Source organism: Amblyomma americanum, chromosome 6, assembly GCF_052857255.1.
Source record: "Amblyomma americanum isolate KBUSLIRL-KWMA chromosome 6, ASM5285725v1, whole genome shotgun sequence".
In the NCBI taxonomy this organism is placed as follows: domain Eukaryota; kingdom Metazoa; phylum Arthropoda; class Arachnida; order Ixodida; family Ixodidae; genus Amblyomma; species Amblyomma americanum.
The window spans coordinates 31,080,846-31,108,419 of NC_135502.1; the positions used below are offsets into that span (position 1 = coordinate 31,080,846).

Genomic DNA, 27,574 nt, shown 5'->3' on the forward strand with positions numbered 1-27,574 from the left:
TTACATTGTGTGCTGAATGCGATAGCACTAGAAGCTGTTGATGCCTTTATGGGACGTGACGTCACTTCCGGTCAGGTGACTTCACGCCCGGTCTACTGATGTCATTTCTGGTCCGGTGATTTCCCTCCATCTAATGGGAATCATCATTTCTGGTGTCGTCAATTCCTTCCAGCCAGTGGAAGAATTTTAAGTGCAACAATTTTCTCCCCGATGAGACTTTCAGTGCTATCGTATTAGTAAAGCTGAGGTTTAAATGTCGTGTAGGTCACCCAACGAAAGTTTTAACTGCCTGCCGACATGCGATTAATGCAGCTGGAACAGCGTATCGCATATGGCTGTTACAGCGGCGCCTCAAAGCGGCCTGCGAAAAGCGAACATAAAGAAGGGATATATCCTCCTGAGACAAGGCGTAAATATTGTCCCGGATTTCTTTAAAACAAGCATGATATGGCATTTCTCAGTTCGGAAATGTAGAAGTTTATTTTTATGCATTTCGAACCGTTGGCTGTGCGCTGAGCAATGCTCAATACAGAGAGAATTATCGAATTTTTGAAGAACGCAGGAAAGTCAGAGCATTCGTCACTCAAATGGGCCTCCGTGAGCGTTCGTTGCACCGTTACGAGTGCTGAGAGCTCCTTAAAATGGCTTCCCCACGTGTTGAAATGTATTTGAATCAACCCACGTTTTTTTTTTCTTTTTACCGCCACCGTAAAAATTGTTCAAGCTGACTCTCGCTATTTTGAGAGCTCCTCAAACGGAGCAAAGTGATGCGACTTGGACCATGCTTGCCAGACAACCCAATTTCATGGCTACCGCGCCTTGATTTCGTTGTTTAATATTATTCGACACATTTGCTATAGCCGGAGCTCAGGGAGACGTCGGAGAGCGCAAGAGAAGGCGTGAGACCGGAACCTGCTTCTTGTCATTCTGTTTATGTTCGGCAGATAACCTAAACGTTCGCAGCTTCACTGATGCTGCTCATTAACGACATTAATTAAACGCGGAGCAAAGAAACGCCAAAACGAACGATGTGTCGGAGAGCTGACGACACTGTGGTGCTCAGTGCTGATCGCCATATCGGCCTTATCTCGGAATCATATACGCGGCTATTTTGAAAACAGGAAGCACAGTAGCGGTGGCAGCAACTGTCACACTCTGTGAAGGCTGTAAACCAGCCGTAAGGAAAGGCTTTCCGTGCTATGGCATTGACTGCGTGTTCTTTCCCTTTCTTTTCTGCGGTTTTCGCCGGATTTGCGCCTTGCCCCGGCCATGATTTTTATTTCTTCAAAGGAATGTCTCTTATTCCTCTGGTAATTCTTTAAACCCCGAAAACTCGTGAAAATTTGGTTTTTAGATTCAGTTTTATACAAGAAATCCGTTGAAAAAAAGAAAAAAATAATATCGAAATGAAACATTATTGCTTGGATCTCTCTATCCCATTTAAAATTCACCCCACGACAGAGAGGAAAACAGCGCTTGCTGAGCATCCACAAAAAGAGGAGCTAGCACTGTTCTCATGGCCAAACGGTGACGTCATTGCCACAGCAGTCCTTATATAGAGCGCCTGGCACAGGCTTGGAATGCAAAAAAAAAATGACAACAATGACGTACGCGCCTGGCGGACAACAGATCAGTCATGACAGAAGCGTAAAATATTTATGCTGCGTTCACCGTGGGTTAATAGTTGTTCACACGCTTCCCACCCCTATAGTGTCTGTATCGTTGTTTCACTGCTTCGTGACACCATTGTGACACGCCCTGTTAACAGCTTGCTAAGTGGTTCTTACGTGCGGTATCCTCATATGGACACTTCAATTTCATATGATTCGGACGTGAGCGGTCGTTTGCGCACATCTCATTCTCAATGATTCAGCAGTTCAATAGTGTCCCAGCGTTTGAACGAGACTGCGTTTTAAGACGGCAATGCGAGAAAACCTTATGAACAAACGTCTGCATATCAATGCGTGTTGCTGTATGTTTCTCCCTATTTCTACGTTACTTGCTGCAAACAGTGCTCAGAAGGGGGGGGGGGGGGGGGGGGGAGCTCCTCCGCTATGCAGAAGGATAGACAGGGGGCCGGACGTCCTAAGCGGTGATAAGCCGTTGACGAGAACCATGAGACAGACGTCGGAAATCGCAAGCCATATATGCTTTACTTCCGTGATATTACAAATTTCTGCGACCGAGCGTTACACTTGTAACATCCAGCAGCGCGGAACAACTAATCGTGAAAGTACAATAAAAGTCCATAAAACGTACTAAAATCTCCAAGCAGCTAAAAATACCCATGTTATTAACTTCAGGCAGAGATGACAACACATTGTCTGATCTCATAAGTCCCAACGATGATGTTGATATCATCGGGTCCCAGCTTAGGGCTTTGCGGGGGTATGAAGCGTCAGGCTGACGGTGTCGAGTTCCTCAGAGTCTTTTTTTTTTTTTTTTTCAACGGCCGGATACGATACGACACAACGAGCCGACCACCTTCTCGCAGCCGAAACTTACGCGCAACCCTTTTCGGCCTTCGCTAAAGCGAAACTGCCCCCGCACAGGTGGCAACCACCTCTGGCAGGTGCCCTTAAAAAGCATCCCCCCCCCCCCCCCCCCCTACCCAATCCCTTCTTTGGCGCGTCCCGTCCGGTTCAGGTTGCTCTTGAATCACGGGCCTCCGATGACCAATCGCAAACACCCACACAGCCGAAACGTCGTCTTCGGCAGCCGCCTGCTGTTCACGTGCTCGAGCTCGGGCATCGTGTGTCAAGCCTCGAGTATACTGTCACATGGCCTCTATTTGTGGCGGTTCCATGGTCGGAGCGCAGGTGTTCGTCGGAATTCAGCGGCAAGAATATGGTGGCGGTTCATTTTCCGCCCTCACTGACGACCCTTACGTGATGACGCCAGCCCAGCACTGGAACAGACGCGGATTCTGGGCAGCACCGCAACAACGTAAGGCAGCGGCAGACAAGAGACACACAAACACACACACACACACTGCATAGCTTTAAGGTCGGCAATTCTTCGATCTTCTAGGTAGAAAAATTGGAGAGGATATTTAAGCTCCCCTAAATGGTACGACGCGATAACGTTAATGAGTTAATGCCCATACATGCGGAATCTGTCAGTCTCTACTTTACGTTCCCCTGGGAGCCTTCATGGTACTCCTTGCGCAAAGTTGCAGCGGTTAAGGGGTCATTGCCCTGCGATGACAGGTGCTGCCACCGGTGCGGCTTGTGAGACCCAGGTTGCTTGTCCCGAGCAATCTCTCGCGACAAATCGTTGGTTTAACTGCCGCCTGCCATGGTGGTCATAATCCAGTGGGTAGGTTGTGATGACGCCACAAGGTCACCTACAGGTTGCACACCTAGGTTGCTTCACCGGTGGGTAGGCGACCTGGGCCACCATATCTTACGTTAACAACGCCGACGACGACGCCGGATTTTATAGCGATAGCTACATTACGGTAGCATTTCGAGCCTTCAGCGTGACGGCGCCGCCACCCTGTCGCGTGGTTGGTCACGTGACCAATCACGTGGTGCGGAGCAGCTGCTGCTGGTGGTGGCGCGGCGCGCCGGCGGAACCGAGCTGCAACAGCTGTGCGCATGCGCCGTGTCAAGTGGGACGAAGATGAATAAGGAACGCCCAGCGAAACGGAGCGGCGAAATACGGACTTTGCAATGAAACTGAGCAAGTTCCACCCAGCCAGCTGTAGCTATCGCGTCACTCCAGGTTTAACCAGAGCTAAACCACCGCCAATTTTTCTGCACAACTGGAGCCTTAACGCTGTCGCGTTAAAACATTTTGACTCAAGGTCTCCTGACTCTACTCCTCCTTTATACCACTGGCACCGCCACGCTTTAACATCCATCCATAAATCCGCGCGCGCCACGCTCGCTCTCATCTGTCGCATAGTTATGCTCTGTGGCAGCGTCCGCGCTCAAACGAATCTAATATCGTCCGCTCGATCCTCCAGCCATGCATATTATAATACGCGAGCAGTTCAGACGCCTCACCCGCCTACAGTGGGGTTCCCTTGAAGCAATCAGCCTTAAAGCTATGGACGCCATCACTGATCTCGCCGCCTTAAACTTATTCTAGTTCTTGAGGAATGCGCTTTGTTCTTCATACCAGGCGCGCCCACTGCAGGTCAAAGGCATCATTCACAGACCTCCAAGTAGCCGTGTCCCACGCCAGTTACGGCCACCCTATCCTCCTAAATATTATAATCCGTCCACCCAAGTGGATCTCAGTCACCCCCTGCTACGTTTACCTTCACTTGGAAGCCACCGCGGTGGCTGAGTGGTTATGGCTCTCGGCTGCTGGCCTGGAAGACGCGGGTTCGATCCCGGCCGCGGTGGTCGAATTTCGATGGAGGCGGAATTCTAGAGGCCCGTGTACTGTGCGATGTCAGTGCACGTTAAAGAACCCCAGGTGGTCGAAATTTCTGGAGCCCTTCACTACGGCGTCTCTCACAGCCTGAGTCGCTTTGGGAAGTTAAAACCCCCTTAAACCAAACCAAACCAAACCAAACCTTCACTTGGAATCCACTGCATTACCATAAGGGACCATCAGTTATCTTTCCTTCGCCCTTGTCGCATATTCATTTCTCCTTGTTGGCTTCAGTTAATGTATCGTTCTGTGGTGTTTGTTCCCTAACCGACTCTCCTCTTCGTTTCCCTTAAATGGGACGCAGAAAATGGGCAGTTTGGTCAAAATTTTTGAATTCTCGATTTATTGATTTATTTTCGTAACTTTCTGGTCTTCGTCTATCTCGTGACGAAAAATTGTAGCGAAATATGCTGTACGTATTTATAGAATAATGTTTTTTTTATGTGTGGTGGTCAGAAATAGTGAGCAAATCCTCTTCTAATGGTCCCGTCTCATCACGGATTCCACGGGTTTCCGACGACGGCCTGAGCATCACATTCTTATTATCACTACAAAGAGAAGATATCGGTAGATCAGAGCATTCATTGGTTGCAATTCCGCATTTATCTGACCAAAAGCAAACGCATACGAGGCGATAAACGAGCTACACGAGGGAATATCATGGCGAAAGTCATGGGAAGTTTTTTGGCACGCCTTATTTCATGAAAACAAAGCTTGCTCTGAATCTGTCCGCGTGCCCGTTGAGTTTGCTCCGACTTTAATCCACTGTGTAGCTCTTTTCTTGAACGACCTTCCCACGATCGTACAAACAGTCAGCACTTTACTTGGAGGAACTGTGTCACATCCACTTGCCTTGCTCATTCATAGTTTTTAATCATGTATTTTATTTTTGTTTTTTTGTCTGTGCAAGGAAGGGGTGCAGCGTCTACCAGGACATTCGTCACCGAGTCTAACATTCCATTCTAAATGTCGTGCATATCAGCCATAGCCCCCCCCCCCCCCTCAATATCTCCCTTCTCTCTATTTCTATTCCTTTCTGCTTCCTTTTACGATTCATTTTCTCTCAGACATTTAATTAACTCACGAATGGATACGGCAGCAACGAACCAGTCACGGGATGCAGATCGACTACGCAGCGATCGACGCAGTCGCCTCTCCATTACAGAGGCGCTCCGTGTCGAGGGAAAGACGAACAGATCAGCATTGATCTGAGCATCGCTGAGTGCAGCCCGCGCGTAGCATACATGCGGAGATTGCTAACACGTCGTTGCCACACATCGGGCACGAAGGGCATCGGCAGCGCGCGCGCTGTTGCGCAGATATCGTGCGCCCTCCTTCTTCGATGTGCGGACGAGAGCTTAATTGGAATGCGGCCTTCACCTGGGGCTCTGCGGTAATCATCCTCCTCCTCTCTTCTTACGTGCCAGTCACCGAAGCACCCGGGGAAGACCTTGAGGAGAGCTGAGTTTCGGAGTGGCAGCGTAAACACGCGTAGCGGCTGACCTTGAGTGCATCCTTTAACTCGAGATGAGCTTTCTCTCCTCTCCTTTTGGTTGAGAGTTCTCTCTATCTCTCGTTCTTTCCTGTTTATAGTCATGCTTTTCTTTCTTATTTCTTCAGCGTTTCCTGTCTCATTCCGCTCGATGACCTTGCGGAGTCCAACGTTCTCGTCCACCCGGCTTACTGTTGCCAAACACAAGCAGAGGTGCGAGCAGGTGTAAGGGGGTACAATTCATGCACGAGCATATATAGCCTGTCGTCGGAAGGTAATCCTTAAATATCACTTCCTCTCTTGATAATTGGCATCGCCAATGTGGGCACTTTTGTTTCGTGTTTCTTTTTTCTTGCTTTGTAGCAGGCGGAAACATGATATGCATGCCAGAAGGCGAGCAATCGTCATCAGCCTGTTTTTTTCTCTGGATGACATGTCCCGTCAGATTTTGTTTGAACGAATGCCGTAGCCTCCGCTGTTTAAAATGATTGCTCACCGTAAATTCTCGATGCGCGAGGAAACATTACGTAAAGATTTCGGTCGGATACCATTTATTCCTGGACAACTCAGCGGCCACTCGAGCTGGTGCTGTTGTTGTTGCTTTTGCTGTTGTAAGCCTTAGAAGGGAAATGGCTCGTATCAGCTGTGGAGAATCAGCAAAGAATCTCTCCAGGATGATATAATAGTTAAGTAGTGGAGCTTATAAAAATAGACCTAAACTATGTGAGCTAAATGAATAATTGAATTGAGACAGAGAGCACCGAGGAATGCAGAATATGTGAAGAGAGTGTAATCACTCGCCCGGCCGTGAGACGCAAGATGTATTGTCGTGTTCGTCTTTAGCTGTACGCTGGGACATCGGTATTTCATTTTTATTAATTTTATTTATGAGTACTGCAGCCTCGGCGAATCTATTACAGGATTGGGACTCCAAAACAGAGAAAGAAAGAAAGCAAACATAAACATTAGGAACAGACTTGTAAGAATTCTTCTAATGATAATGAACGGATGTTGCCTGCTAAGGAATTCTTCAACGGTATGAGGGAAGATCTGTATTTAAAGAAGTTAGTGCGGGCATAAAAGGGCGAAATGTTTAGGACATGGTGGTTTTTTGTAGACGAAGGTTTACAAAGTGTCATAAGTATCTAGCGAAGAAAAGCGAGGTGAATTGATTAAATTCACGCGTGCATCGATTTGACGCATTCAAGACGACGACGTGCGGCAAAAGTAATGAGGCCTAGTTGGAAAAAAAAATATCCGACAAAAAATATATGTCAATTCCCCTGCAAATAAAACGCATGGCCTTCTGCACAGGTTCTAGTTTGTTGTTGTCACACTGCTTATGCGTGTTACAAACAACACAAGCATATTCGAGGATGGTGTGAATGAGTGGCTTATATCTTAGAAGCTTAGTTTCTTGACGAGAGGCGCGCAAGGCGCGATGTAAGTATCCTAGTCTTTTAAGGGCCTTATAACAGGTGACATCAATGTGTTTTGACCAGGACATGTCGTGCGTTAGCAGGAGACCGAGATATCTGTATTCGTACACTCTGTCTAAGTTGACCGTATTATATGAATATGTGAACAAGGCGGGGCACGTACGTGGTGAAAATGACATGCGGAATGTCTTAGAAAAGTTTATATTCATTTCCCACATCGTGGACCAGTTGTAGGAATCAGCGAATGAATTGTTACGGATAACATGATCAATTGGTGATTTAATTGTTCGATATAAAACTCAGTCATCGGCTTAAAAGGTTGTCTTTACTGAAGTGTAGATGCGTAGTAAGTGCATTTAAAAGCACTTCTGAAAACTTTACAGCACCAAATACAGCTATTTTTTCTTCTCTATTTTTTTTAAGCACACCGATGGCTGTACGAGTCTCATCGTTTCGCTTTTGCCTTTAAGTATCCTCTTAAAATTGCGGCGCACTTTCTTGGGCTAGAATAATCGTTGGCATCAGTGCGTTTTCTTGTTCATTATTTGTGCGCATATTGCTGAAGGAAGCAGCAGAGTGAATGTCATCATCACTATCATCCGCTCCGCAATAGCAGTGTCCTCTACTCATAGAATCATAGGCCAGCGGCACTGCCTGCTATTGAAATGGGCAAAGAGTTTGAAGGTCGCACTTGTTATCGCATGCAAGGTGTGTGGGCAGTAGCTTCACTTTCCCCGCTTTCATACTGGCTGTTCCGCTTAGGTTTTGGCCCGTACTGCTACGCGGAAAAGCCACCTTTAGCATTTCCAGCCCTATTTGGTCGCGCAAGCTTAAGTGTAAGGCAGTGGCTGTTACAGCGTATGACTCGTGCTAAACTGCTTTCCGAAAAAAGCGCAGTTTGTAGATGTCTCATGGAAAGCCTCCTAACGCTGATGGGCCCGTGGATAAAAAAAATTAGCTAGTTGACGTCTGTGCCTTCTAAGAAAGACAAAGTCAACAGCCTAACGTACGCAACAAATTAGCACGTTGAATTGCTGTTCGCAACGTAGCAAAAATATTTTCAAGATGCTAATTCGAAACTGAAGCTTTGTGAGTGTCTTAAGTTCAGAAGTTGAAAATGGGGTTATAATTAGAACTATTACGTCAGAGTAAGATAGGTTATGTTTCTGGTTGCTCTTGCGAACTTCAACACCGCTTCTTCAATTTCTTGCACGTATTACATGTATAAAGTTCTTGTTGACCTTTTTAATATCGTCCTGAAGGACGCCGTCCACATTATAATTGGTACCACTTATATGTTTGTTGTTTGTCAAGGACCAGCTCATAGCAGTTTTTCAGGTATCTCACGCTTTTGTGGGTATTTTACAGCTCGTTACCTTTGGCCTCGTAAACTTCCTTAAAATTAAGAGGAAAGGAGCGCGTCACGGCTTGTTTTTCAAAGATCGCCTGAAAATGGGAACGCATTAGTACTTAGTGAGGCTCTTGAAGTGAAATTTTTGACAGCATTGTCTACCAGTCCGTCCTGCGCTTCTAACGGCAATGTCTCTTCACCGCCGAAACGAAGCGTTATGCGGTGAAGAGGATCAGTTAGGTCACGTTAGGGAGGTGTTTATTGCCATAAACTAACAACATGGTCAAGGGAACGCAGACCCTCTAGAATTTTTTAGCCGACCAGTTTACTATCATACTGCGGACTTCTTTAAGGAAACACGAATTCCATTGATCGTTCAGAAAGAAAACGTCTTTAGCGCTACGGAACGAATGACCTAATTCGCTGCGGGTTGCTCGAGTGCGATCGGAGGTTCATTGTGATTTTCATTCATTCTAAATTTGAGAAAAATTTTGCGAGAATATTTTCGCGTAAATAATGACAGATGCTGCATTCGTTTTAAATTTGCTGATTTCGCCTTCTGAAGGTTGTAGCGGAAGTTTTAATTTTTTACATCTGCGTTTGCGGTAAGCGTACATGTTAGCAAGTTAATTATTATGTACCGATATCTGCTGTTTTTCTTTTGTGTTTCATAAAGATATATTTAGTTATGGCATAAGGCTTGTACGCTAGTCGTATCCTATGCGGTCGAAGGCTGTAAATGATATGGCAGAAATTTACACAATTACCTCTATACTCACTGAAAAGAGAGGTAAAGAAAAACAGTTGTTGTAAGCCATTTTTTGTGCATTATTTAGAACAAATTTTCTCTTTTGCAAATTACACTTCACATGGATGAGCAGAAGATTAAATTAAAGCTTGCATTTCAAAAAAATAAAAATATTCAGAGTTGCTGTAAAATAGAGTTTTTTTTTTTTAATAGCAGCGTATGATGTGGTTACACTGCACGTGCAAGGAGTGGCGGCGCACACTACATACAGGTCCAGGGCAGTTCTTATTTCTCAAATTATTTCTATGACTCCTTCCAAATTCGTTTCAATGTCGGTTCGACCGGGCTGCCCTCCTAACCTATGAACTCCAGTTTATTTATCTTTATATGCAATTATATCTCTGCCAATGGCTAATCAACATGAAGCAACCTCCTGAGTGTCATAAAAATGGTAGATAGTCTGGATTTATCGTTTACTTTTGGATGTGCGTTTAGCCACCAGAGTTTCGTCTAGACGCAGGGTTGCGCCCGCCACCTGGTGTGGCCAGAGCTACATACTAGACACAAGCCATAGCCTCCGTCGTTGTCTCCCAGGAACCTTGTTTTAAATCTCGGAGGCCACGCGCAACAACCGTGCGCTTTTCCAGCATCTGTAAATGGGACCGATAGGTGGCGCCAAAACCTCATGCATCTGCCGCTTCTCCAAGTGCTTTAAGTCCCCCCTCCCCCCCACCCCTTAATGGCACACTAAACATCATCCTCCATGTTAAACGTTTTGTGATACCGCCATGGCACTTATACAGAGATCACCACTTGCTTTCTGAAGACGGTTCAATAGCGCTAACGGTAGTGACAACGACGAGTAAACGTTTGCAAGTGGGAAATGTATCTGAAAGTGAATTATTCGGGCTTTGGAAGGAGAGGACCGTCTAAAAGACGAAGAAGGGTAAAGTCTGGACAAAGCCCAAAAGCACTGCAACGTGTTTTCTCCCGGATTGCGAAAGATCAGCGTGTTTCGAGATACGATGTACATGGAATGCCAACAACACAAAAAATTAATCGGGATTTTTATTGCTGACATCACTACAGGCAAATAATTTCGTTTAACCTTAGGTGAAACTATTTCTAATCATAATCTTTACTAAGCTCTTTTATGAGCTTCGTAATTAGCTCTTATTCGCTTTGGCATAAATGATATATCGAAGCCATCTTTTATGGCGGACAAATGGAATGGGGCAAATAACCGGGAAAAAAGAATGAAGGCCCAAGCACCCTGTAAAAATCTGCTAATAAAAAAAAAAACAACTATAGGACGGTTTCCACGTAATGTGTAACGCAAGATAAGCGGCAGGTGAATCTCGTGTAATGTAAATGGCTGATTCATTGCTTTGGTCACCTTTCTTTTTTGTTTGCTGTTTCTTGTTGATATGGAAGGATGTGCTGTTGCGGCGCTTGCTGTGTAAGGCTGAAGCGGCGAAAGCACTTGAAGAGCCGGGATTTCCTTTTCTCAAAACCAGCAGCGGAAGGTTTAGACTCTGTTGACTTTGAGGAAAAGAAAGGCGCATAACTGGCTTGACTCCTGGGTAAGTGGACACAAAATTAGTTTTTGAGGAAAGTAGATGGCGCAGTAATTGTCTCGCTTCTCGGTGGACACCCAAACCGCGCCGTAAGGGAAGGAAGGTGGGAGTGAAAGAAGAAAGAGAGAAAGAGGTGCCGTTTCTCCTCCATCAAGGATGTTGGTAGGGTGCAGGCATGTGCATGCTGCCTTGTTCAGCCCCGCTATAGACAATGTAGGACCTAGTGCACAATGTGAGCGCATAATGTGAGCAAGCTAAGCAAGAACGAAGGTGGTGGTGAAAATATTTTAATGAAATTGTTTAGAAGGTTGTAGCGGTTGATGGAGCTCTCAGTCCGGAACCCCATTGGCGTAGGCTGCTGTCCGGGTTCTTTCGATGAGTTCTTTTCGACTTGTTTCGTCCGAGCCGGTCAGATCTGCCTCCCACCTCTCCTGCGTTGGCTGCTTATTATTAGTGACCGTCTGATTTCGTTGGCAGGCCCATACCATATGGTACAGGTCCGCCTTCTCCCCGCAGAATTTGCATTGTGAGTCAAATGACTCCGGGTCTATTGCGTGTAGTCTTCGGGGGTTGTTGTAAGTGTTGGTCTGTAGCTTTCTGAGGTGTAGTTCCTCCCCTTTGTCTAGTGTTTTAGCCGGCGGAGGGTATACCCGACGGGATAATCTTAAGTGCTGAAGTATGTCGGTGCAGGTTAGTAGTGGGGTACGAGGTTCCATGGCATCCGCACTTGGTGCCCGGGGGAGAAATGCTCGGGCTGAGAGGCATGTGCGATTTCGTTCCCTGGGAAGGCCTGGTGACCTGGTACCCATATTAAGTGTTTTGTGTGTGGGTTGGTAGCCACGGGTGTAGCTAACTTGCAGGATTTTAATTGCTAGCTGTACGATCCTGCCCTTGAGGTAATTGCGATACGCTGTCTGTGAATCTGTAAGAATGTATTCCGAGGTAGTGTGTGTTCCAGCTAGAGCAATCGCCACTTCTTCCGCAGCCAGTATGTCCTGGCTGGCTAGTACTAGTCCGTCCATTGTTTTATTTTGGTGCACTACCGCGACGGCCGTCATTCCCTGCTCAGGACCCGCAGCATCGACATAGAACACGGCCTCGCGCCCGCCGTAGTGCCTTTTCATAGCTTCGGCTCGTGCTTGTCGTCTTGAATGGTGAAAATCGGGGTGCATATTCCTGGGTAGTGGAGCTGCCTTGAATTGTCCTCTCCATGACTCCAAAGCGAGAACGAAGCCTGAAAATAGAAAAGAGGAAATTAGGCAGACTGATACAAGATGTACTGGGGGACCAAGCTGATACTGCCACTTGCAGTTTGTATTGATTGCTGATACTGCAGATTAATTATAACCGGATTTGTAGAATGCAGGAATTAATTACGACAGTAATGGCAGATATATAGTGCAACGAAATTAAAATTCTAGTCGTAACTAAAGATGATGTGAGGAAAGGTTTGCAGATTATGTCGACGCCTCTATCTTTCATATGCTCTGTACTACCAGAAGTGGCTAATTCTGCGCTTTCGTAGCTATATATACTGCTCTGTGGAGCGCTCTGTGAAGGCCTTCTGCGAAGGGCTTAAAGTCAGGGGGGTCTCAGACCCCCCTCCAATAATGACGAGGGATCTGAAATCCCCCTCGCCTTCACTGTCTTTGGGTATTGGCGAATCGGAATCTGCACACAGCGATCTCTTTTTTTTTTTTGCAAGCGAGCATACACAGACCCGCCCTCCAAATTCGTGCACGCACGCACCACGGTCTACTGTACACTGTTCAGATAGCTTCACCGCCTTTTCCGCCGTTTTGTTGACTTTTTGTTTAGACTGCAATTAATGCTCGCGCTTTTTGTATGAAGTGTAACGAAAGCACATTTTTGTTAGCAGAAATCTTATTGACATTTATTTACTTTTGCAATGTTTCCATCTAAACAGCCTGTCGAGACTGTTCAGAAATGCTACCTTTATCCACGTTTTCAAAAATGCTGCAAAGTAGTGGTTTCATAAATATGCATACGGCAGAATTCTCGGCGTTTCGTTTCAGTGTAAGATGTTTTACTTCAGATCCCATTGAACACGCTAGCAGAGCGCGGTGATCGGTTGTTTAAGGTCTGTGTCATAAACTGGTTGTTTCTCTATGCACTTTGTGTAAAACTATGTTATAAACTGAGCAAAACAAAACACCCTTCAATTTATTTATCCCCTTTGTATAAAACTATGCGTAAAAGAGGCTGCCAGTTGCTTTCTCTCTCTCTCACTATTACCCTCTCCGCCTATGCTCTAATTACTAGAGACCTCCTCCGATGGAGCCAGACTTTACGCCCTGCTGCGCTATAGTCTCCCAGCTCTTCAGGATATCTCGCAAACCCCTCGAAGCCATGCAAGCTATAGACTCGAGAGTCTGCCTCGGCCTTCCCAAGAGCACCTCCACAGCCGGCACTCTAGCGGAGAGCAAACGTCTCCCTCTATCAGTGCGGCTAACCCAGGGGCTGCTTCGTGCCCAGGAGTGGTTTGTGGCGCGTGAACCTAGCCATCCTCTTTCATCGTATACTGCATAAACGAAGCCTCCGACCTTCTCCCGTCGCAGTACCAGAGCGCTGTCACGTCATCCTCACCACCCTGGAAGTTTGCTGCTTGGCAAATCAGAACAATACCTGACATTAAGAGCAAAACCAACCCCCTCCGGACCAGCACTTTAATACTTTTCCCTTGACCACATTTCTGGATGCTACGGTGCGCACTGCCATTATTGATGGCTCTGTCACGCCCGTCTCATCAGCAGTTGGCGTCTGGATGCCATCAACGCGCCCTGCAATTTCGGTGACACTCAGTCACTGCACTTTGACTACTGCTAGCGAGCTGGCTGCTCTGCGAGCAGCTTTTACATATATTCTCAGCGGCAACAACCTCCCAAAGGCGCGGGTTATCTCCACTGACTGTCGCGCTGCACTACAGTCGTTGAAGACACCGCGCATTCAGGAGCAGCTCGTCGTCGGCTTGAAGAGGCTGCACACTGAGGCCTGCGACGTATACGTCACCGTATTGTGCTGCAGTGGTTACCCCTTCATTGCAGCCTCGCACGCAACGATCACGCTGAGGGCTCAGCGAAAGCGGCGCATGGGGATACCTCCGTGCTGCTACCCATTCCCTTTTCTCGTATTGATGCCGCCACACTTGTGGCCGCTGGATCCTGGTGGGCGCAACGCTCTCTACGCTGTGATCCGGACCATCAGTGCAGACCCCTACTTCGTATCGACCCCACCTGTGACTTTCGCATGACACGCAGTTTAGATAGGCGTGACCGTAATTTCCTGCACCGAATTCGCTTGGACGTTTCGTACGAAAGTACTTTCTTCATAAAATTGGTGCATAAAGCAGCCTTCCGAGCCCCACGTGTGGTGTTCGAGAAGATCTTGAACACTTGGACTGCGGCTGCCAGATTTTCAATACACACCGCAAGGCATTGCTGTGTGTGTCAGGACTCCGCCAGGACGGCGCCCTGTGCCTGGAGCATGTCTTTGGACCCAGTAGTGATGTGGCTTCTGCTGCGCAGGAGAAAATCCGTACTAGTTTACCTTCGGGACACGAGTTTGATAGACACCCTTTTATTATACTGCATGTTTGTCAGTGCGCGAGTATTGTGTATACTTGATTTCACCTTTAACCTTTTCTTATCTTCCTTTTCTTTTCTCTCTTTTTCGCCCTCTCTCTTCATCCTCATTTGGAGTAGCATGCCAGGCTAATTACCAGGCACACCTCTTGTGTAATCAGGAGAATCTCTCTCTCTATGTGGACGAGAAAATGGCTGGTGAGGGTAAAGTAACTGCAGACCTGCTGTGAAAACTTTGCAACCCTGTATGCACAATTTCTCGCGAGCCGAAGCGTATCAGAAGAATGGAGGAATGTTCACTTTATATTGATTCATAAACAAAGTGATGCCAAAACTTTGAAAAGTTATAGGCTGATCGACTTATTGTTCGTTTTTGAGTTAGAAGGGTGCTATTTTCGGCATAGCACTGTTAATGGTGCAGTGCTTCAGAATACAGCTAAAACGGGCTAAATAGTTGACTGGTTAACTAATATTGAATAGTTAACTTCTTAACTGTAACTTTTACTCCCCTTAGCGCTATGGCCCTATAAATATTGCCTACAACACGCCAAAATAATGCGCTTTTACAAAGGTTGTAGGCAAAGCAACTCATCCAGTGCACGTAACTCGCCGGGATGGCAAAATTTGTTGGGGCACATCACCGACGTAACTGCATTTTTGAAATTATAAAAACTGACATGGATATTACTTACAATAGGCTACACGCCTCTCAGTAAATTAGAAGGCTGGCAATAACAGTTAAAAAGTCAATTATTTAATATTAGTTAACCAATCTTCTAGTTGCACATCTTAGCTGTATTCGGATGCGCTACAGCGCTTAAAATTCTGTTATAACTCCGAAAGCCTATTTTTAAAAATTGCGGGACACCTTAGGTGAAACGCCCGATATTTACTGAGGTAACTGTTCTTAGAATCAGAGAAACATGCGGCTTCAATCAATCCAAGCAACAGGCTGGTTTTCGGAAATTGGTTTCGACGAAGACTATATATTTACCGCCAATCACGCCATAGAAAAATGTGCAGTGCATAACGAGCGCTTTTATTTAGCCCCTATATACATGTGTAACATTTTAAGGTTTTATTAGCGCACCAAAGGGATGTATTTCCCTTTGTGTTGTGTCAGTTTTGGACAGCCAGCAAACTTAAATATTAATATGAAGAAAAAAATGCAATCTTGGAAGAGAATAGCAGTTTCCGACAGGAAGTGAGCTACTGGATGTGTAGTAAGTGAATAAAATGTCGCGGGCAAATTGTGACCGCTGATCGGGAAGAGAAGAAAGAACTGACCAGGGCAATAAGGATCGGTTTTATTGCATTTTACATCGACTCTTAAGTGATATTTACACAGTGCATTCCGCATGTTCGCTTAGCGCTGACTTGAAGCACGCGCCGCCTCAAAAAGAGGAAGTAGAAGTGACAGCGATCTGGAGCTGGAGCTGCGGTCAAGTCGTTCGTCGAAGCTCGCCGCTGTCTCTTGCGATCAGTGATCTCCCGCATTCACGCGTGACATCTTGGTGGAGGTGCTGGGTATGGGCTTAACAGTTAACCGATATCCCTCAAACGAACAGTTCGAAAGTTTAATCCTGCCGATATACTGTTCCTGACCGAAGCTTGGGGGTTAATGAAGAAGGATTGAAATTGTATTAAGGACGGTGCAATGAGCTGTGGAAAGGGAAGATGACAAGGTTAAGGTAAAGAGACCGAACATCGTTGACAAGAAAAATAAAGCAGGATTTTATGATACTCGAGCTGAAATCGAGAGGATAAAGTTGGTTTCTCTTGTGCGTGTAGTTCGGTGAAGAGACAAGGATTGGTCTTTGAGGTCAAGATGGTGTATTTCAAGAGAAATGGAACAAAGTTATGGGGGAGGGGGATATAAATGGAGACTGGATTTGAAGCGAGATTAGATTGGCTGGGATTGGGTATCCGCGGTCCTGATGGTCTAATGGAGAGCAATGGAAACACTTTTGGATTTACCATTTTTGGTGCTTCGCCTGATTTACGGTGCATCTATTTTTACACGAAGGTGCATACCGGCACCATAGATGACGTCATCATGCACCCTTCACCGGACGCTGTGCACTGCGGAGAAGCCTAAAAGCCTTCGCGGTTTTAATCGCCGATTACGTCGCCATTTCTAACGCTAGCCCAAAAAGACTTTGCATGTTCTACTTGCAAGTTTCATACATTCGAGCCTTTCAGGTCGCCGAATTCTAAACTTCTAGTTAGAACGCCGCATCATGGGTTGTCACTTCAGAAGACCAGAACTGTGTTGTAGGTTTATTGATGTATCCGTACATCTGGTTCCTTCGTGATTTTGAGGGACATTAATATAATGCATACGTTCATGTTAAGCACACAAAAAAGAAATGACTAATGAACAACTCATGCTGAACTACTGTGGCTATAAAAGCAATGACTATTTTGTTTACTGCCGTTGTAAAGCGCCGTATAGTAATATTAGTGAATTGCGTTCTGATAAAAGCGGTTAATTAAAGTTCTAATTTGAGGAAAGTGAGAAAGTTTATAACTGTAGTGCCACTGCCGTCATCTCTCGTCCTCGGTGGCACACGCAGACGCCGCAAGAGGTCGCGCGGCGCCGTCTATCTAAACAAGCCCTTGAACCCCTCGGCCCGTTCATGGGCGGAATGAATCGACAGGCAGGTGCGTCGGCCACGCACGACAGCTTGCTGGCTTCTCGACGACGGCGAGAAGCCAGCAGGGAGAGGGTTCGAAGGCGGCTTCGTGAACTCCAACCCGACGAACCCCTTCCTCCGCTCACGCTCGCCGCCGTCAATGCAGCATCCAGAGGGGTGTCAGAGCGGCGGCCGAAGGGGAATCCGCCCTGGGACAAGAAACAACGAAAGAAAATGCAGATTGGCTGCTCGGGAGCCACGGCGGAATGTAGCCGCCGGGCGGCCGGCCGCCGGTAGACAAACAACCTGCAAGAAAGACGGAGGTCCGCGCTTATGCGCTCGATCTTGGGTAAGGCTTTCTCGTGCACTGCTGTTTCCTCCAGTAGTCTGGGACTACAAGGCCGCCAGCGTAGGCGGGGGACGAGTCACGTATGCCAAGTGTGATCAGGGGCGCTGCAGAGAAGCCGCCATGCTGTCGCTGTTTGAGGGAGCAGCAGGGCGGGACTTTCCGGCAGGCGAACTTTGGGCATATATTAGCTTCGGTTGTTGGACCAGCAGATTTTCCGAGCACTCAGTATTAAGTTTGAGAAATAAATTAGAACACGGGTGGCACTTAGTGCGCTGTTTCCGTATGAATGTTCTCCGTCAGTCGCATCTCGAGGGGCGAGTTCTTACATTCATGAGCAGCAGTATCGACAGCTCAGAAAACGCGAGCTACTGAATACAGGCAATGCGAGAGACGTTAATGTTCAGGTTATGACGTACATACCTAACCCAGAATCGACTTGTATGGCTGCTCTTGCAGTAGGACAGAAAAGCGGACATCTGTAATAAATGCGATTACTCTTGAGAATCGATACTAGCTGCAGCTTCGTTGTACCTGACTCTCCTTTCCGGAATCCACGTAAACTGCTGTTTATGAGACTACTCTCTTGGACAAAAGCTACAACCTGTTTTGGTGTATGGTCTCAAGAATTCACAAGCTGTAATAGTTTAACCGCCTGATTAGTGAATATCAACTATTTTAAGTATCTTGAAATAATTTGAAATTTCACTAGTTTTAACTATTTTTATATCACTCGCTATTTTGCTAGCTTGTAAAGACATCTTAGCTATAAGCCTTAAATATTTTCGTGCCCATATTCCTGTAACTGTTTAGTGTAGCTGCTAAGATGGCAGTGATCAGTGTAAATTTTGATGATCTGGCTATGATACAAAGAACGAAGTTGAAAAGTACATCTCAGAAGCGCCATAATTGCATGGCAACCAATATTCTGTACATATTAACCGGAGTTTCGCTGGATAGCTTCAGTATCGGAAATGTCCGCACATATGTTCTCGCTCTTTCTCATTCCTTCGAGAGAGAGAGAGAGAAAGGTCGTCCTCGCCCAAGGAACAGCAGCGGTGCCGTTGGTTCCTCCCCTCCTCGTCCCGGGGGCAAAACCTGTTTGGAATGCCGTAGCGTCAGAAGAAGAAGGGGGGGGGTGTCCGTTGCCGCAACGCTGCTACTCTACGGTCAGGTCCTCCGCCCTTTCCCCCTTCCCTCGCCCTCTTCCGTCTTGGCCGGCGGGGCCGAGAACGACGCCGCCGCCGCGGGAAGCGCGAGAAGGGAGCGACCAGCCGCACGACGAGTTCGGCGCCGCCGCCGGGTCCCATGGCGACCGAGACGCCGCATCGCCGTACTACGTGCCCGACACTCGCGTCGTCGTCCCTACGGTCGAGCCCTGGTTCGAGCCGTGGCGCACGCGCACTCCGACCATGAGGATTACGCTCGCCGTGTACGCGGCCGCTACGCTGGCCGTGGCGTGGCACCTGGTCGTGTCCGCTGCCGCCGATGGGAGAAGAAGCGGTCCAGGTGAGCAGGTTTCCGCTCTTGCTTCCGAGCCGCCGTCGCGGCCCGTCCCCCTTGGGCTGCCTCCTCTGGGAAGGCCGTAGCAGAGGAGGGGGGGTGTCGGCCGACGCTGACCACTGCCGTGCAGAGGCAGCAAGCAGAGCAGCAGGTATTGCAGTAGATGTCGGGCGTGGTGTTTGTTCTGGGCGTCTCTCAACGATCAGTGAGGTCGAACGTGGAGGAGGGCGGTTGTGGTTCGAGTGCTGCAGCGTACAGAAGAACAAGTGAATTACGTCCAAGGCGAAGATGTGGGCTTGTAGAGGAACACCGTGATGCATATTAGTCCGGAGCCCTGCAGTGCAGCGTGGTTCAGCGCAAACTAATCAACTTTGGCTCTTAAAAACCAACTAACTGTTTAAATTATTCATCCATTTTTTTGTCAAGGAAAGGCGCGGTGTCACTCCTCCTCTAAGCTCAGTGATGTCAGCTTATGTGTGATATTTTCGTATAAAAGTAAATATTTGGGGGAGTTATTTTAGGATTGGTTGAATATTGACTACCGGTGCTGCGTTGTAGTGTGTCGAACTCTTCTGCTTTGCGTGCTTCTTGCTGTGTTCTGATTGCTGCTACTTATAAAGACAGTATGGGACAAGGTGGGATAGTATGTGGCATACATAAACAGCAAAAAGCACCATGCCAGAACTGTGCACATCCGAAACATGCAACAGCTCGCTGGCAACTAACCGAATAAACAGGACAAGAGTGGCAACTGTGAAATTCTGCCCTTTTAATAAGATCAATACAACAAACAAGAATAATTCATCTAGGAACCTCCTGCTAGCTCTCTGAAAATACATGCCGTAGTACTTGGACTCCGTTTGAGCATACTGAGAGAAGCGATTAAACAAAAACAGTACACGCTTCTTGGAGCTCATTCTTGCGCAAGAGAAAATCTGTTTTTGTCGCGACACGTCGGCTCGTCAACGTCGTCCTGTCTGTGGAGGTTCTACAATGGGGCACAAAATTTTGCTCATGGGCCTGACTATTTCTACATCAGGCAATATTCTTTTCCTTCAAAAAAAATAAATAAATAAAAATAATGGGCCCCTCCCACTTCTCCGTCAGTGCGTCCATTTTCAAGCCGCCTAAATCACTCGACACTCTAGCGCTCCCTCGCTCATACTTTTGGATTAGACCTTAGACTCCTCCCCTATCCATCTTTATTACGTCCTCTGTGACCAGCAAAACACTGACGAGGAAGTTTTCAGTCGATACATTTCGCCACAGGAATCGCTTTCCAGTTCCCAAATAACACGCTGACTCCGCGAGCGCGTCGGTTTCATCTGCGCAAAAACCACCTGTTCTCTTGCGATAGGCCGTGCAAAGAAGACCAAATCCGGATGAACGCAATCAAAGCGCTGCTCAAGGACGATGGTGTGGCGGAAAAAAATTGCCGTCGCCGAGAAGGGTGCTTTCTTACTTTCTTCTGCCCTTGACCGCAAGCGCTTTCTACAACCTCTGCGTGTGCATTTGCTACGCCCACAGAGCATTGCTCGTAATGTCACTTGCATCTGTGGCCTGGAAGCCACAAGCATTGTGAAAGCGTGCATCAGTTGGCCCTCTGGCGACGCTGTCCAGAACGGTCAACAGAGGGTCTGAATGAACGGCGTTATTCATGCGCGAACCATGCAGTCTTGTCTTCCTCAGATTTTGTTTCCCTTCCGAAAAATGCGCCTGATCAAGAAAAATCCTTGATCCTTGGGATACTAGAGGCACACACACACACGCTCACATGCATATACAGAAAACATGGCATAAATATCACAGCGAGTTATCGGTCCCCGGGAGAAAACAGTATTCAAACTTGTAGCATGTTGCAATCACGTAGCCACATGTAGCTTCAATAGTTTTTTACGTAAGGAGCATCTTTAGCGATATACTGCAGCTTCTTCCCAATGGGGACTGGAACTCCCTTGGACGCCCTAAACATCAGCAGGACGTCCATGAGTGTTTTAATGCCAGTTGGGTTTCTTGAGGGCCGCGGTTTCCAAAGAGAGAAAGAAACCAATTTCCTAGGTTGATTCATGTTGCCAGTTGATTGGGGCAAATTTAAATGACATGTGTAATTTGTTCGATATATTATCGTTGACTATTTCAACAGCGCAATGCCTGCACGATGAAAAAAAAAGGAAGAAGCTTCAACGATGCTGTCGTGTTCTTTTTATAGGAAGTACTTGAAACTTATATCTCTCAGCAAAACAAATGACACATTTTTTGAAAGACAGTTCAGAGCAAGAGTTTATATTTTATATGCAGCCTGGAATTCAAGCGGCGCTGCTGACTCTTCGCGTGTTCGAACTCACTATAAACTAGCCTATCGCCTATTCGCAGGGTACACATGCGAAATAGCTACAACACCGGCGCCATTGTCAACCACACCCTGCTAAAACTCCGACAGTGATAGCCTGAAAGACGCACATCGAGGTCACGGAATCAAATCCACAAGGTTGATCTCTCATTAGATTTGTATGCGCTCCCTGAAACAATTTGTTTTGTGCAAAATGCATCAATTCGAACGTGCTTACACGCTGGAAGAGTACAAATCCGGAATCAACATAAAAAGAGTTGGGTAATTATTACCAGGAGCTCAATGAATGTATGCAAATCTTAGGTACTCTCACAGTGTTGATAAGAGCGAAAAAGAGTAACAGTTTCAACAATGGTTGAAAACAGAAGCCTCTGTCTGTGCAGAGCGTGCCGTACATTTTTCCTTCGTGTTCATTTATACGCACATAAATTTCTACCAGACACTCTTATCGCACGAAGGTTGTTAAACGCACTACGTTACATATAGTAATAAACATTTATACGTTTGCATCATGTCCCACGCACCCGCAGTCTGAAGTCCCGAAGACTTCCTCGACATATCACCTTTGGGAGGAGCCAAGCAGCAAGGTTTATGTCTTTCAATAAGAGGAATGCTAAAAAGTACTCCACTAATGCGCAGGACAAGACATTAAATGGAGAGATAGGCAATTCTGAGTAGCAAATATTGGATTATCGCAAGAACACGAATTCGCACCAAGCAAAAATGGATGAGCACCTAACGCACCCGAGGCTGCGAACGGCAGCGAACGTATTTGCCTTCAGAGCCGCATGATTTGAGAAGTTTTGCCAATAGAAAGATCAAGCACCGATGAACACACTAAAAGATTTCAGTCCAGTGTTTAAAACAATTTCTATAATTTTTCACAAAACTGCAATATAATTTCCGGTTCTATACGGAAGGAAGTCTCAACCTTGCGTAACATGCATGGGAAGTACCATGGGCAGGTAAATCAAGCAATGGTGGATAATGGAACATCAGTACTGGCATAGAAGCGATAAGTTCTGCAGGGCTCATTTGTTAGTTTATCATATCCCCTTCACATTCACGCAGCTTGTTCTGTAATAAGGAAGTAATTGCTCATTGGGATTCACACAAGCGCGGAAATTCGGCTACAAAGGCTACAAAGGCTCCGTAAGTGGGCGCCGGACGCTGTTAAAGGAAAGCTGTACAGCTTTCTCAAACTTTTAGGGGAATCACTTGGGGGATTCCTCTAAAACATTTGACCAACACTGTTCCCACTTCGAGTTATTGATCAATTCGCTCTCGCCCTACCATAAGCTTGCCGTCCTGGTTAGCTCAGTTGGTAGCGGGACTGCTCCGGTGACTCGGTGGTCCCGGGTTCGAACCCCGGACCAGGACGAATTTTTCTTTAATTACGAAGTTTCCGAGAAAGCTGTATAGCTTTCCTTTGTGGCCGTATGACTGCACTTGGGTGGATGCCAGTGAGTAACTACTCCCTTATTACAAATCTGCTCCACCTTGGGGGATTCCCCTAAAACACTTGACCAGCTTATCCTGTGCGCTCCCCAATGTCTTTTCGCCACGAGTCTCTCCCCCTTCCGGAAGAGGCCGGCGAGGCAGCATAAGTTGAGGCGCGCCTCTCGAGGTGTGGACGGAACGAGATGAGGAGTAGCGGGCGCCGGGCTGGAAACGAGTAAGGGTTGGATAAAGAGAAGGAAGGAGGGGGGGGGGGGGGGGCGCAGCGTTACGTCGTCGGCGTCGCTGAGCGATGACCCGCGACCGTCACCGATGAGGGGTTGCAAGGAGAAACATCGATGCGCGTCCCGTTCACGCTTGGTGTGACCCGTCGGCGGATGCACTTCCCCTGTTCGGCAGCAGGGACTCTCGCTCGCCGGCTACTCCGCCAGCGACACGCGCCGGCTACTCGGAAGCGTCCTACGTTACCTGCGGACTACCCCTAATAAACACCGATGAGGAGCTCAGTATAGCCTGGCGCTGAACGGCGCCATCACATTCAATACGATGGGGATTAGTCTTTCGTGGTGTGTTGATAACTTGCTCTTGATATACAGTAATGGTGAAGCAGATAGAAATCAAGGAGTCAGCTAGGGCGAAGCGTTTTGCCGGAATGTACACCCTTAGTCAAAAGTTTTCAGTCTGTAGGGTTTTTTTTTAGGCGGTTGAAGAGGTAAGGAAAACCCTTTACAAAAACTTTTTAGACAGTCTATAGACTGTCCATAGACGGTTGTCTATAAAGTTTATAGACTTTCTATAGACAAATCCTATACACTACCCTGTAGACAATACAAACCCATAGGCAGTCTATAGACAATCTATAGATTTTTGGCCGTACACTTTAGTAGACTTTTTTTCTATACAAACTGTACAGACTGTGCACAGGCAAAATGAAATATCTATAGGGAGGCAATGGAGTCTATAAAAACCCTATATAAAGTCAACAGACCATTTTTATAAGAGCTAACGGTTCCAAATAACTGGAGGGGATTAAAAACGCTTGTTCCCATACCCCTTGACTTCTGATAAATCGTGCTGATGAGAGTGGGGCTCTAATGACAAAAACAATAGAAGTGAAAACGTGGACGTAAAAATATCTCTTTTCATTGCTCTAAGCGCTTATTCGGTACTGATCGGAATTTAAATAACTCGAGTTTACTACAACGAAGCTCGAAATTGTGCTTTTGCTTCAAATTAAACTTGCGCCCAGCGAGTCTTAGGAGAAATAATTTCTTTCAGACAGAGCAGGAGCCTACGAGGCCTGTAATTTAGAGCCAACGCGGCTCCATTTGAAGTTTTACACTTAGAACACAATCGGGTCATCATTACTTAATATGGGACAAACGCGTTTGTGAGGATAATAGACTTTGTAGCATACAGGCCTACTATCCAAAAGAAATCGAGAACAAACATCAACTCCTGAGCCTTGCCATGGTGTTGCTGCTGGGGAATGTACACTTGGGCATTTCGTTTTCGGTTAAAACCTGATTTTACACGATTCTTGCACCCAGAACACATTTCTTCAAAATCGGGTAAAACCCGATTTTTCACCGAAAATGAGCCTTTTGGACGATGATGGTTTCCAGTTCGCGAAGCTCAAGAAATCGCTCGAAAATTTGCGGATATCTAGTACTTATTCCAGGTGCGTGTCTTCTGTAAATTAGGGATTTAAAACTTGTTTTAACGCTTGTTTTCATGAGGCGGATGAATTTGAGAATAAGTTCTAAAAGCGGTGATTTCGAAGCGACAGGCCAAAACATGGCTACCGATAAAAGACGTCTTATGGGAATCACTATATGAAGCGCTACCTATGCTAACGGCATCCTAATCGCAGGACCTTGCATTTTCAAAGTCATCGCTATTACGTGTAATGTTCTTGAACTCCACAAGTGAAGGCAGTTGCTCTGACGCGGAAGTGTTTAATTGGAGTTAGGTAACGTACCCGACGAAATATTTGTAATAGATTAAACAAAAAAATCCTAATTAATAAGCAATTTTTTACTAGAAGCCTCGATTTTCATGTTATGAAATAATGAGCAAAAAATAGGGCATTTTTTGACTAGCAGAAAAACGAACTGTTATGTTAAGCTGTCTTGTACTGCAAAAAAAAAAAAAGACGGTAAAAAGACCGAACTACTGATATATTTTTTTCTGAATTACCCGATTTTCATCCGAGCTCGTGCTCGCAAATTACATACCGATTCTCACCCACCGATGCCCGAAAAAAATAAAACCCGAAAGCGAAGGGCCCTATGTACCACGATGTTGTGCGCACAGCGCGAGTGTCAGGGTTTACTTCACATGGCGCTGCCCTTAGAAAAGTTTCTTTTGACAGTCTGTAGACTGTCCATAGACTTTTCTCTGTAAACTCTATATGCTATAGACAAACCGTAGAGAACAGTCTATAGGCTATACAAACCCTACAGACAGTCATAGACAACTGTAGGTTTATGGCCATACATTTTTATTAGACTTGTCTATAGACAGTCTATAGACTGTGAATAGACAAAGAGAACTGTCTATAGGAAAGCAATAGAGTCTATAGAAGACTATAGATTGTATATAGACCATTTTTGAAAGTTTGCAGGCTGCGCGCAATAAGGCAGAAATAGGAACAGAAGAAAAAAAAGATACAACAAGCGCGCTCCTATCAGACTTGGGGCGTTAAGTTTCACGAAGTGTAACTGACGTCAGCATAGTTATGAATGAAATACGAATAGCGTCGATGCTGACGCGATGTGGCGGTGCCGCCAATGAAGGAGCTCATTGTGGTCTCCCATTGTGCCGCCGCAGCGTACGCGTTCACGAGACGGGATAATTACAAGCAAGAAATATTGACAATAGACTCACAGCGCGCTCGATTCGTTGTCGTTAACAATAGCGATCCTAGAGCTGATTAGCGCACTGCGGGAGAGTGGTTCAGGGACGCCAGCTGCACTTCAAAGATCCCCAAATGGACGAAATAATTCGAACCTGGTGACGGTAGTGGGGAAATCAATTCGGAGCTCTCCACTACGCCACCTCGCAGAGCCATAGCCCACACTGCTGCTTTGGGACGTGAAAATTCATGTAGAGCCTTTATCAAAAGTTTAGAGCTAAGCGAAGATTACGTCTGAACCATGTACTGGGGCGCTGATACCATCCGTGGTAGTTCTGACCCTTGGAGGGTAGAGTACCAGAGTTTCTCTTACCGTCGAGACACTTGGAACGATGGGGACGAATAACGAGCCACACACCGTGGCCGGAAGCGAACACCTCTGGGCTATAAACTTTTGACAAAGAGTGCACCCATAACCACCGCCGGCAGAGCCGAGCGGCGTGTAGGATGGATTAGAAAGGGGAAAAAGAAGGGGGCATTTTTGGACGTAAAAGAGTGCTGAATAGCAATTACCACCCTTTAATGGCTAGCTACAACGCAGCCTACATTAGCAGAAGCTTTGCTGCACTGTACTGATCGCCCAAATTCCAGATGAGCGCCGATGCGCACTAGGAACTACAGATACCGTATATTCGAACTCGAAACAGCAGTCATGCGTCCGTCGTGGTAGCGGATAAACCCTTAAATTTATTTTTTAGCGCGAAGGCGCTTCTTCAGTAGTTAAGCTGGAAAACAAGAGGTGTGTGTGAAGCCTCAACCTTTGCCCTAGGGTGCCTCGATGTAGCGCACCGATGTAAAATAGAGCGAAGAAATGATGCGAACCCCTTGTAACCCAGAGCTTTTTTATAAGATAGGCGACATTTATATCACTTGCCATAAGTTTCGCGCTCATCAGTCTCAGATGTTAACTTATGAAGGCACCGTACGTTTTTATCTCGTAGCTTTTCCTCATCTTTTTTCATATGTTTTGTTGAGGGATGTATGCTAAAATGAACAAGCGAATCACAAACGGAGAAATGGGAGCTACGGGACTAACATTGAAATTCTGTGGCTGGTGGAGGTCTTCTATCTTCGAGAAACGAAAGCGCTACACGGGCACCAACACAACGAAGGTGGCAGAGCAAATCAATACTCGCTATTTACGCTTTTATTCACAAGGCTTCAGGCGGAAAACATTAACGTGCTAATCTCTCCCGATGTTCCAAAAACCGCATTTCTTTCCCAGACACGCTGATACGAGTATCCGCCACACACGATTCCCTGGTTTCGATAATATGGAAGATTTCCACTACCTCCCAAACCACTTGATCGCTGTGATATACACAATACGTGTTTCAGAAAAAAAAAACTGAGCACTGCATCGCTCTCCCTTACGGCAGTGGGCAGCCAAGTTGCTCAGTGGATTTTTCACGGAATTTGCACGTTCTCTCAGTATCGCATTCAGTCATCGTCCGGTCTGCCCGCCGTATACCATCCTATAGGACAGCTCGCTCTACTTTCTGCCTTGTTTAAACAATGTGTGGCTTGTCTTCTCCGACTAAGTGTGACGACTTCCGCAATTGACAGCTATAGCCAAGCCGAGCCGTGCCTTCTTCACCTAAGCCATTCCCATTTTTGAGCTCGCACTTGCACTGCTGCACTTGTGTTTCCTTCGTCCCTGATAGTAAGCGAGAAGATTGCGGTTAACCACACTGACACGTCACCGGCTTATCGCTTTACTTCACCGCGGACAAAGCTGAGCTCGCTGAATGCCTAAACGGGCGAGTTGC

General features: G+C 46.5%; 1 protein-coding gene across 1 annotated transcript in view; it reads left to right on the top strand.

Moving 5' to 3' along the window:
- Nucleotides 1-18,845: 18,845 nt before the first annotated feature.
- The window catches only part of LOC144136558 (uncharacterized), a 63,407-nt gene continuing 54,678 nt past the window's right edge, over nucleotides 18,846-27,574 (top strand). Inside the window, 1 exon segment of the mRNA XM_077668958.1 lies at nucleotides 18,846-19,086. Coding sequence (XP_077525084.1) covers nucleotides 18,990-19,086 — 97 coding nt within the window. The 5' untranslated portion in view covers nucleotides 18,846-18,989.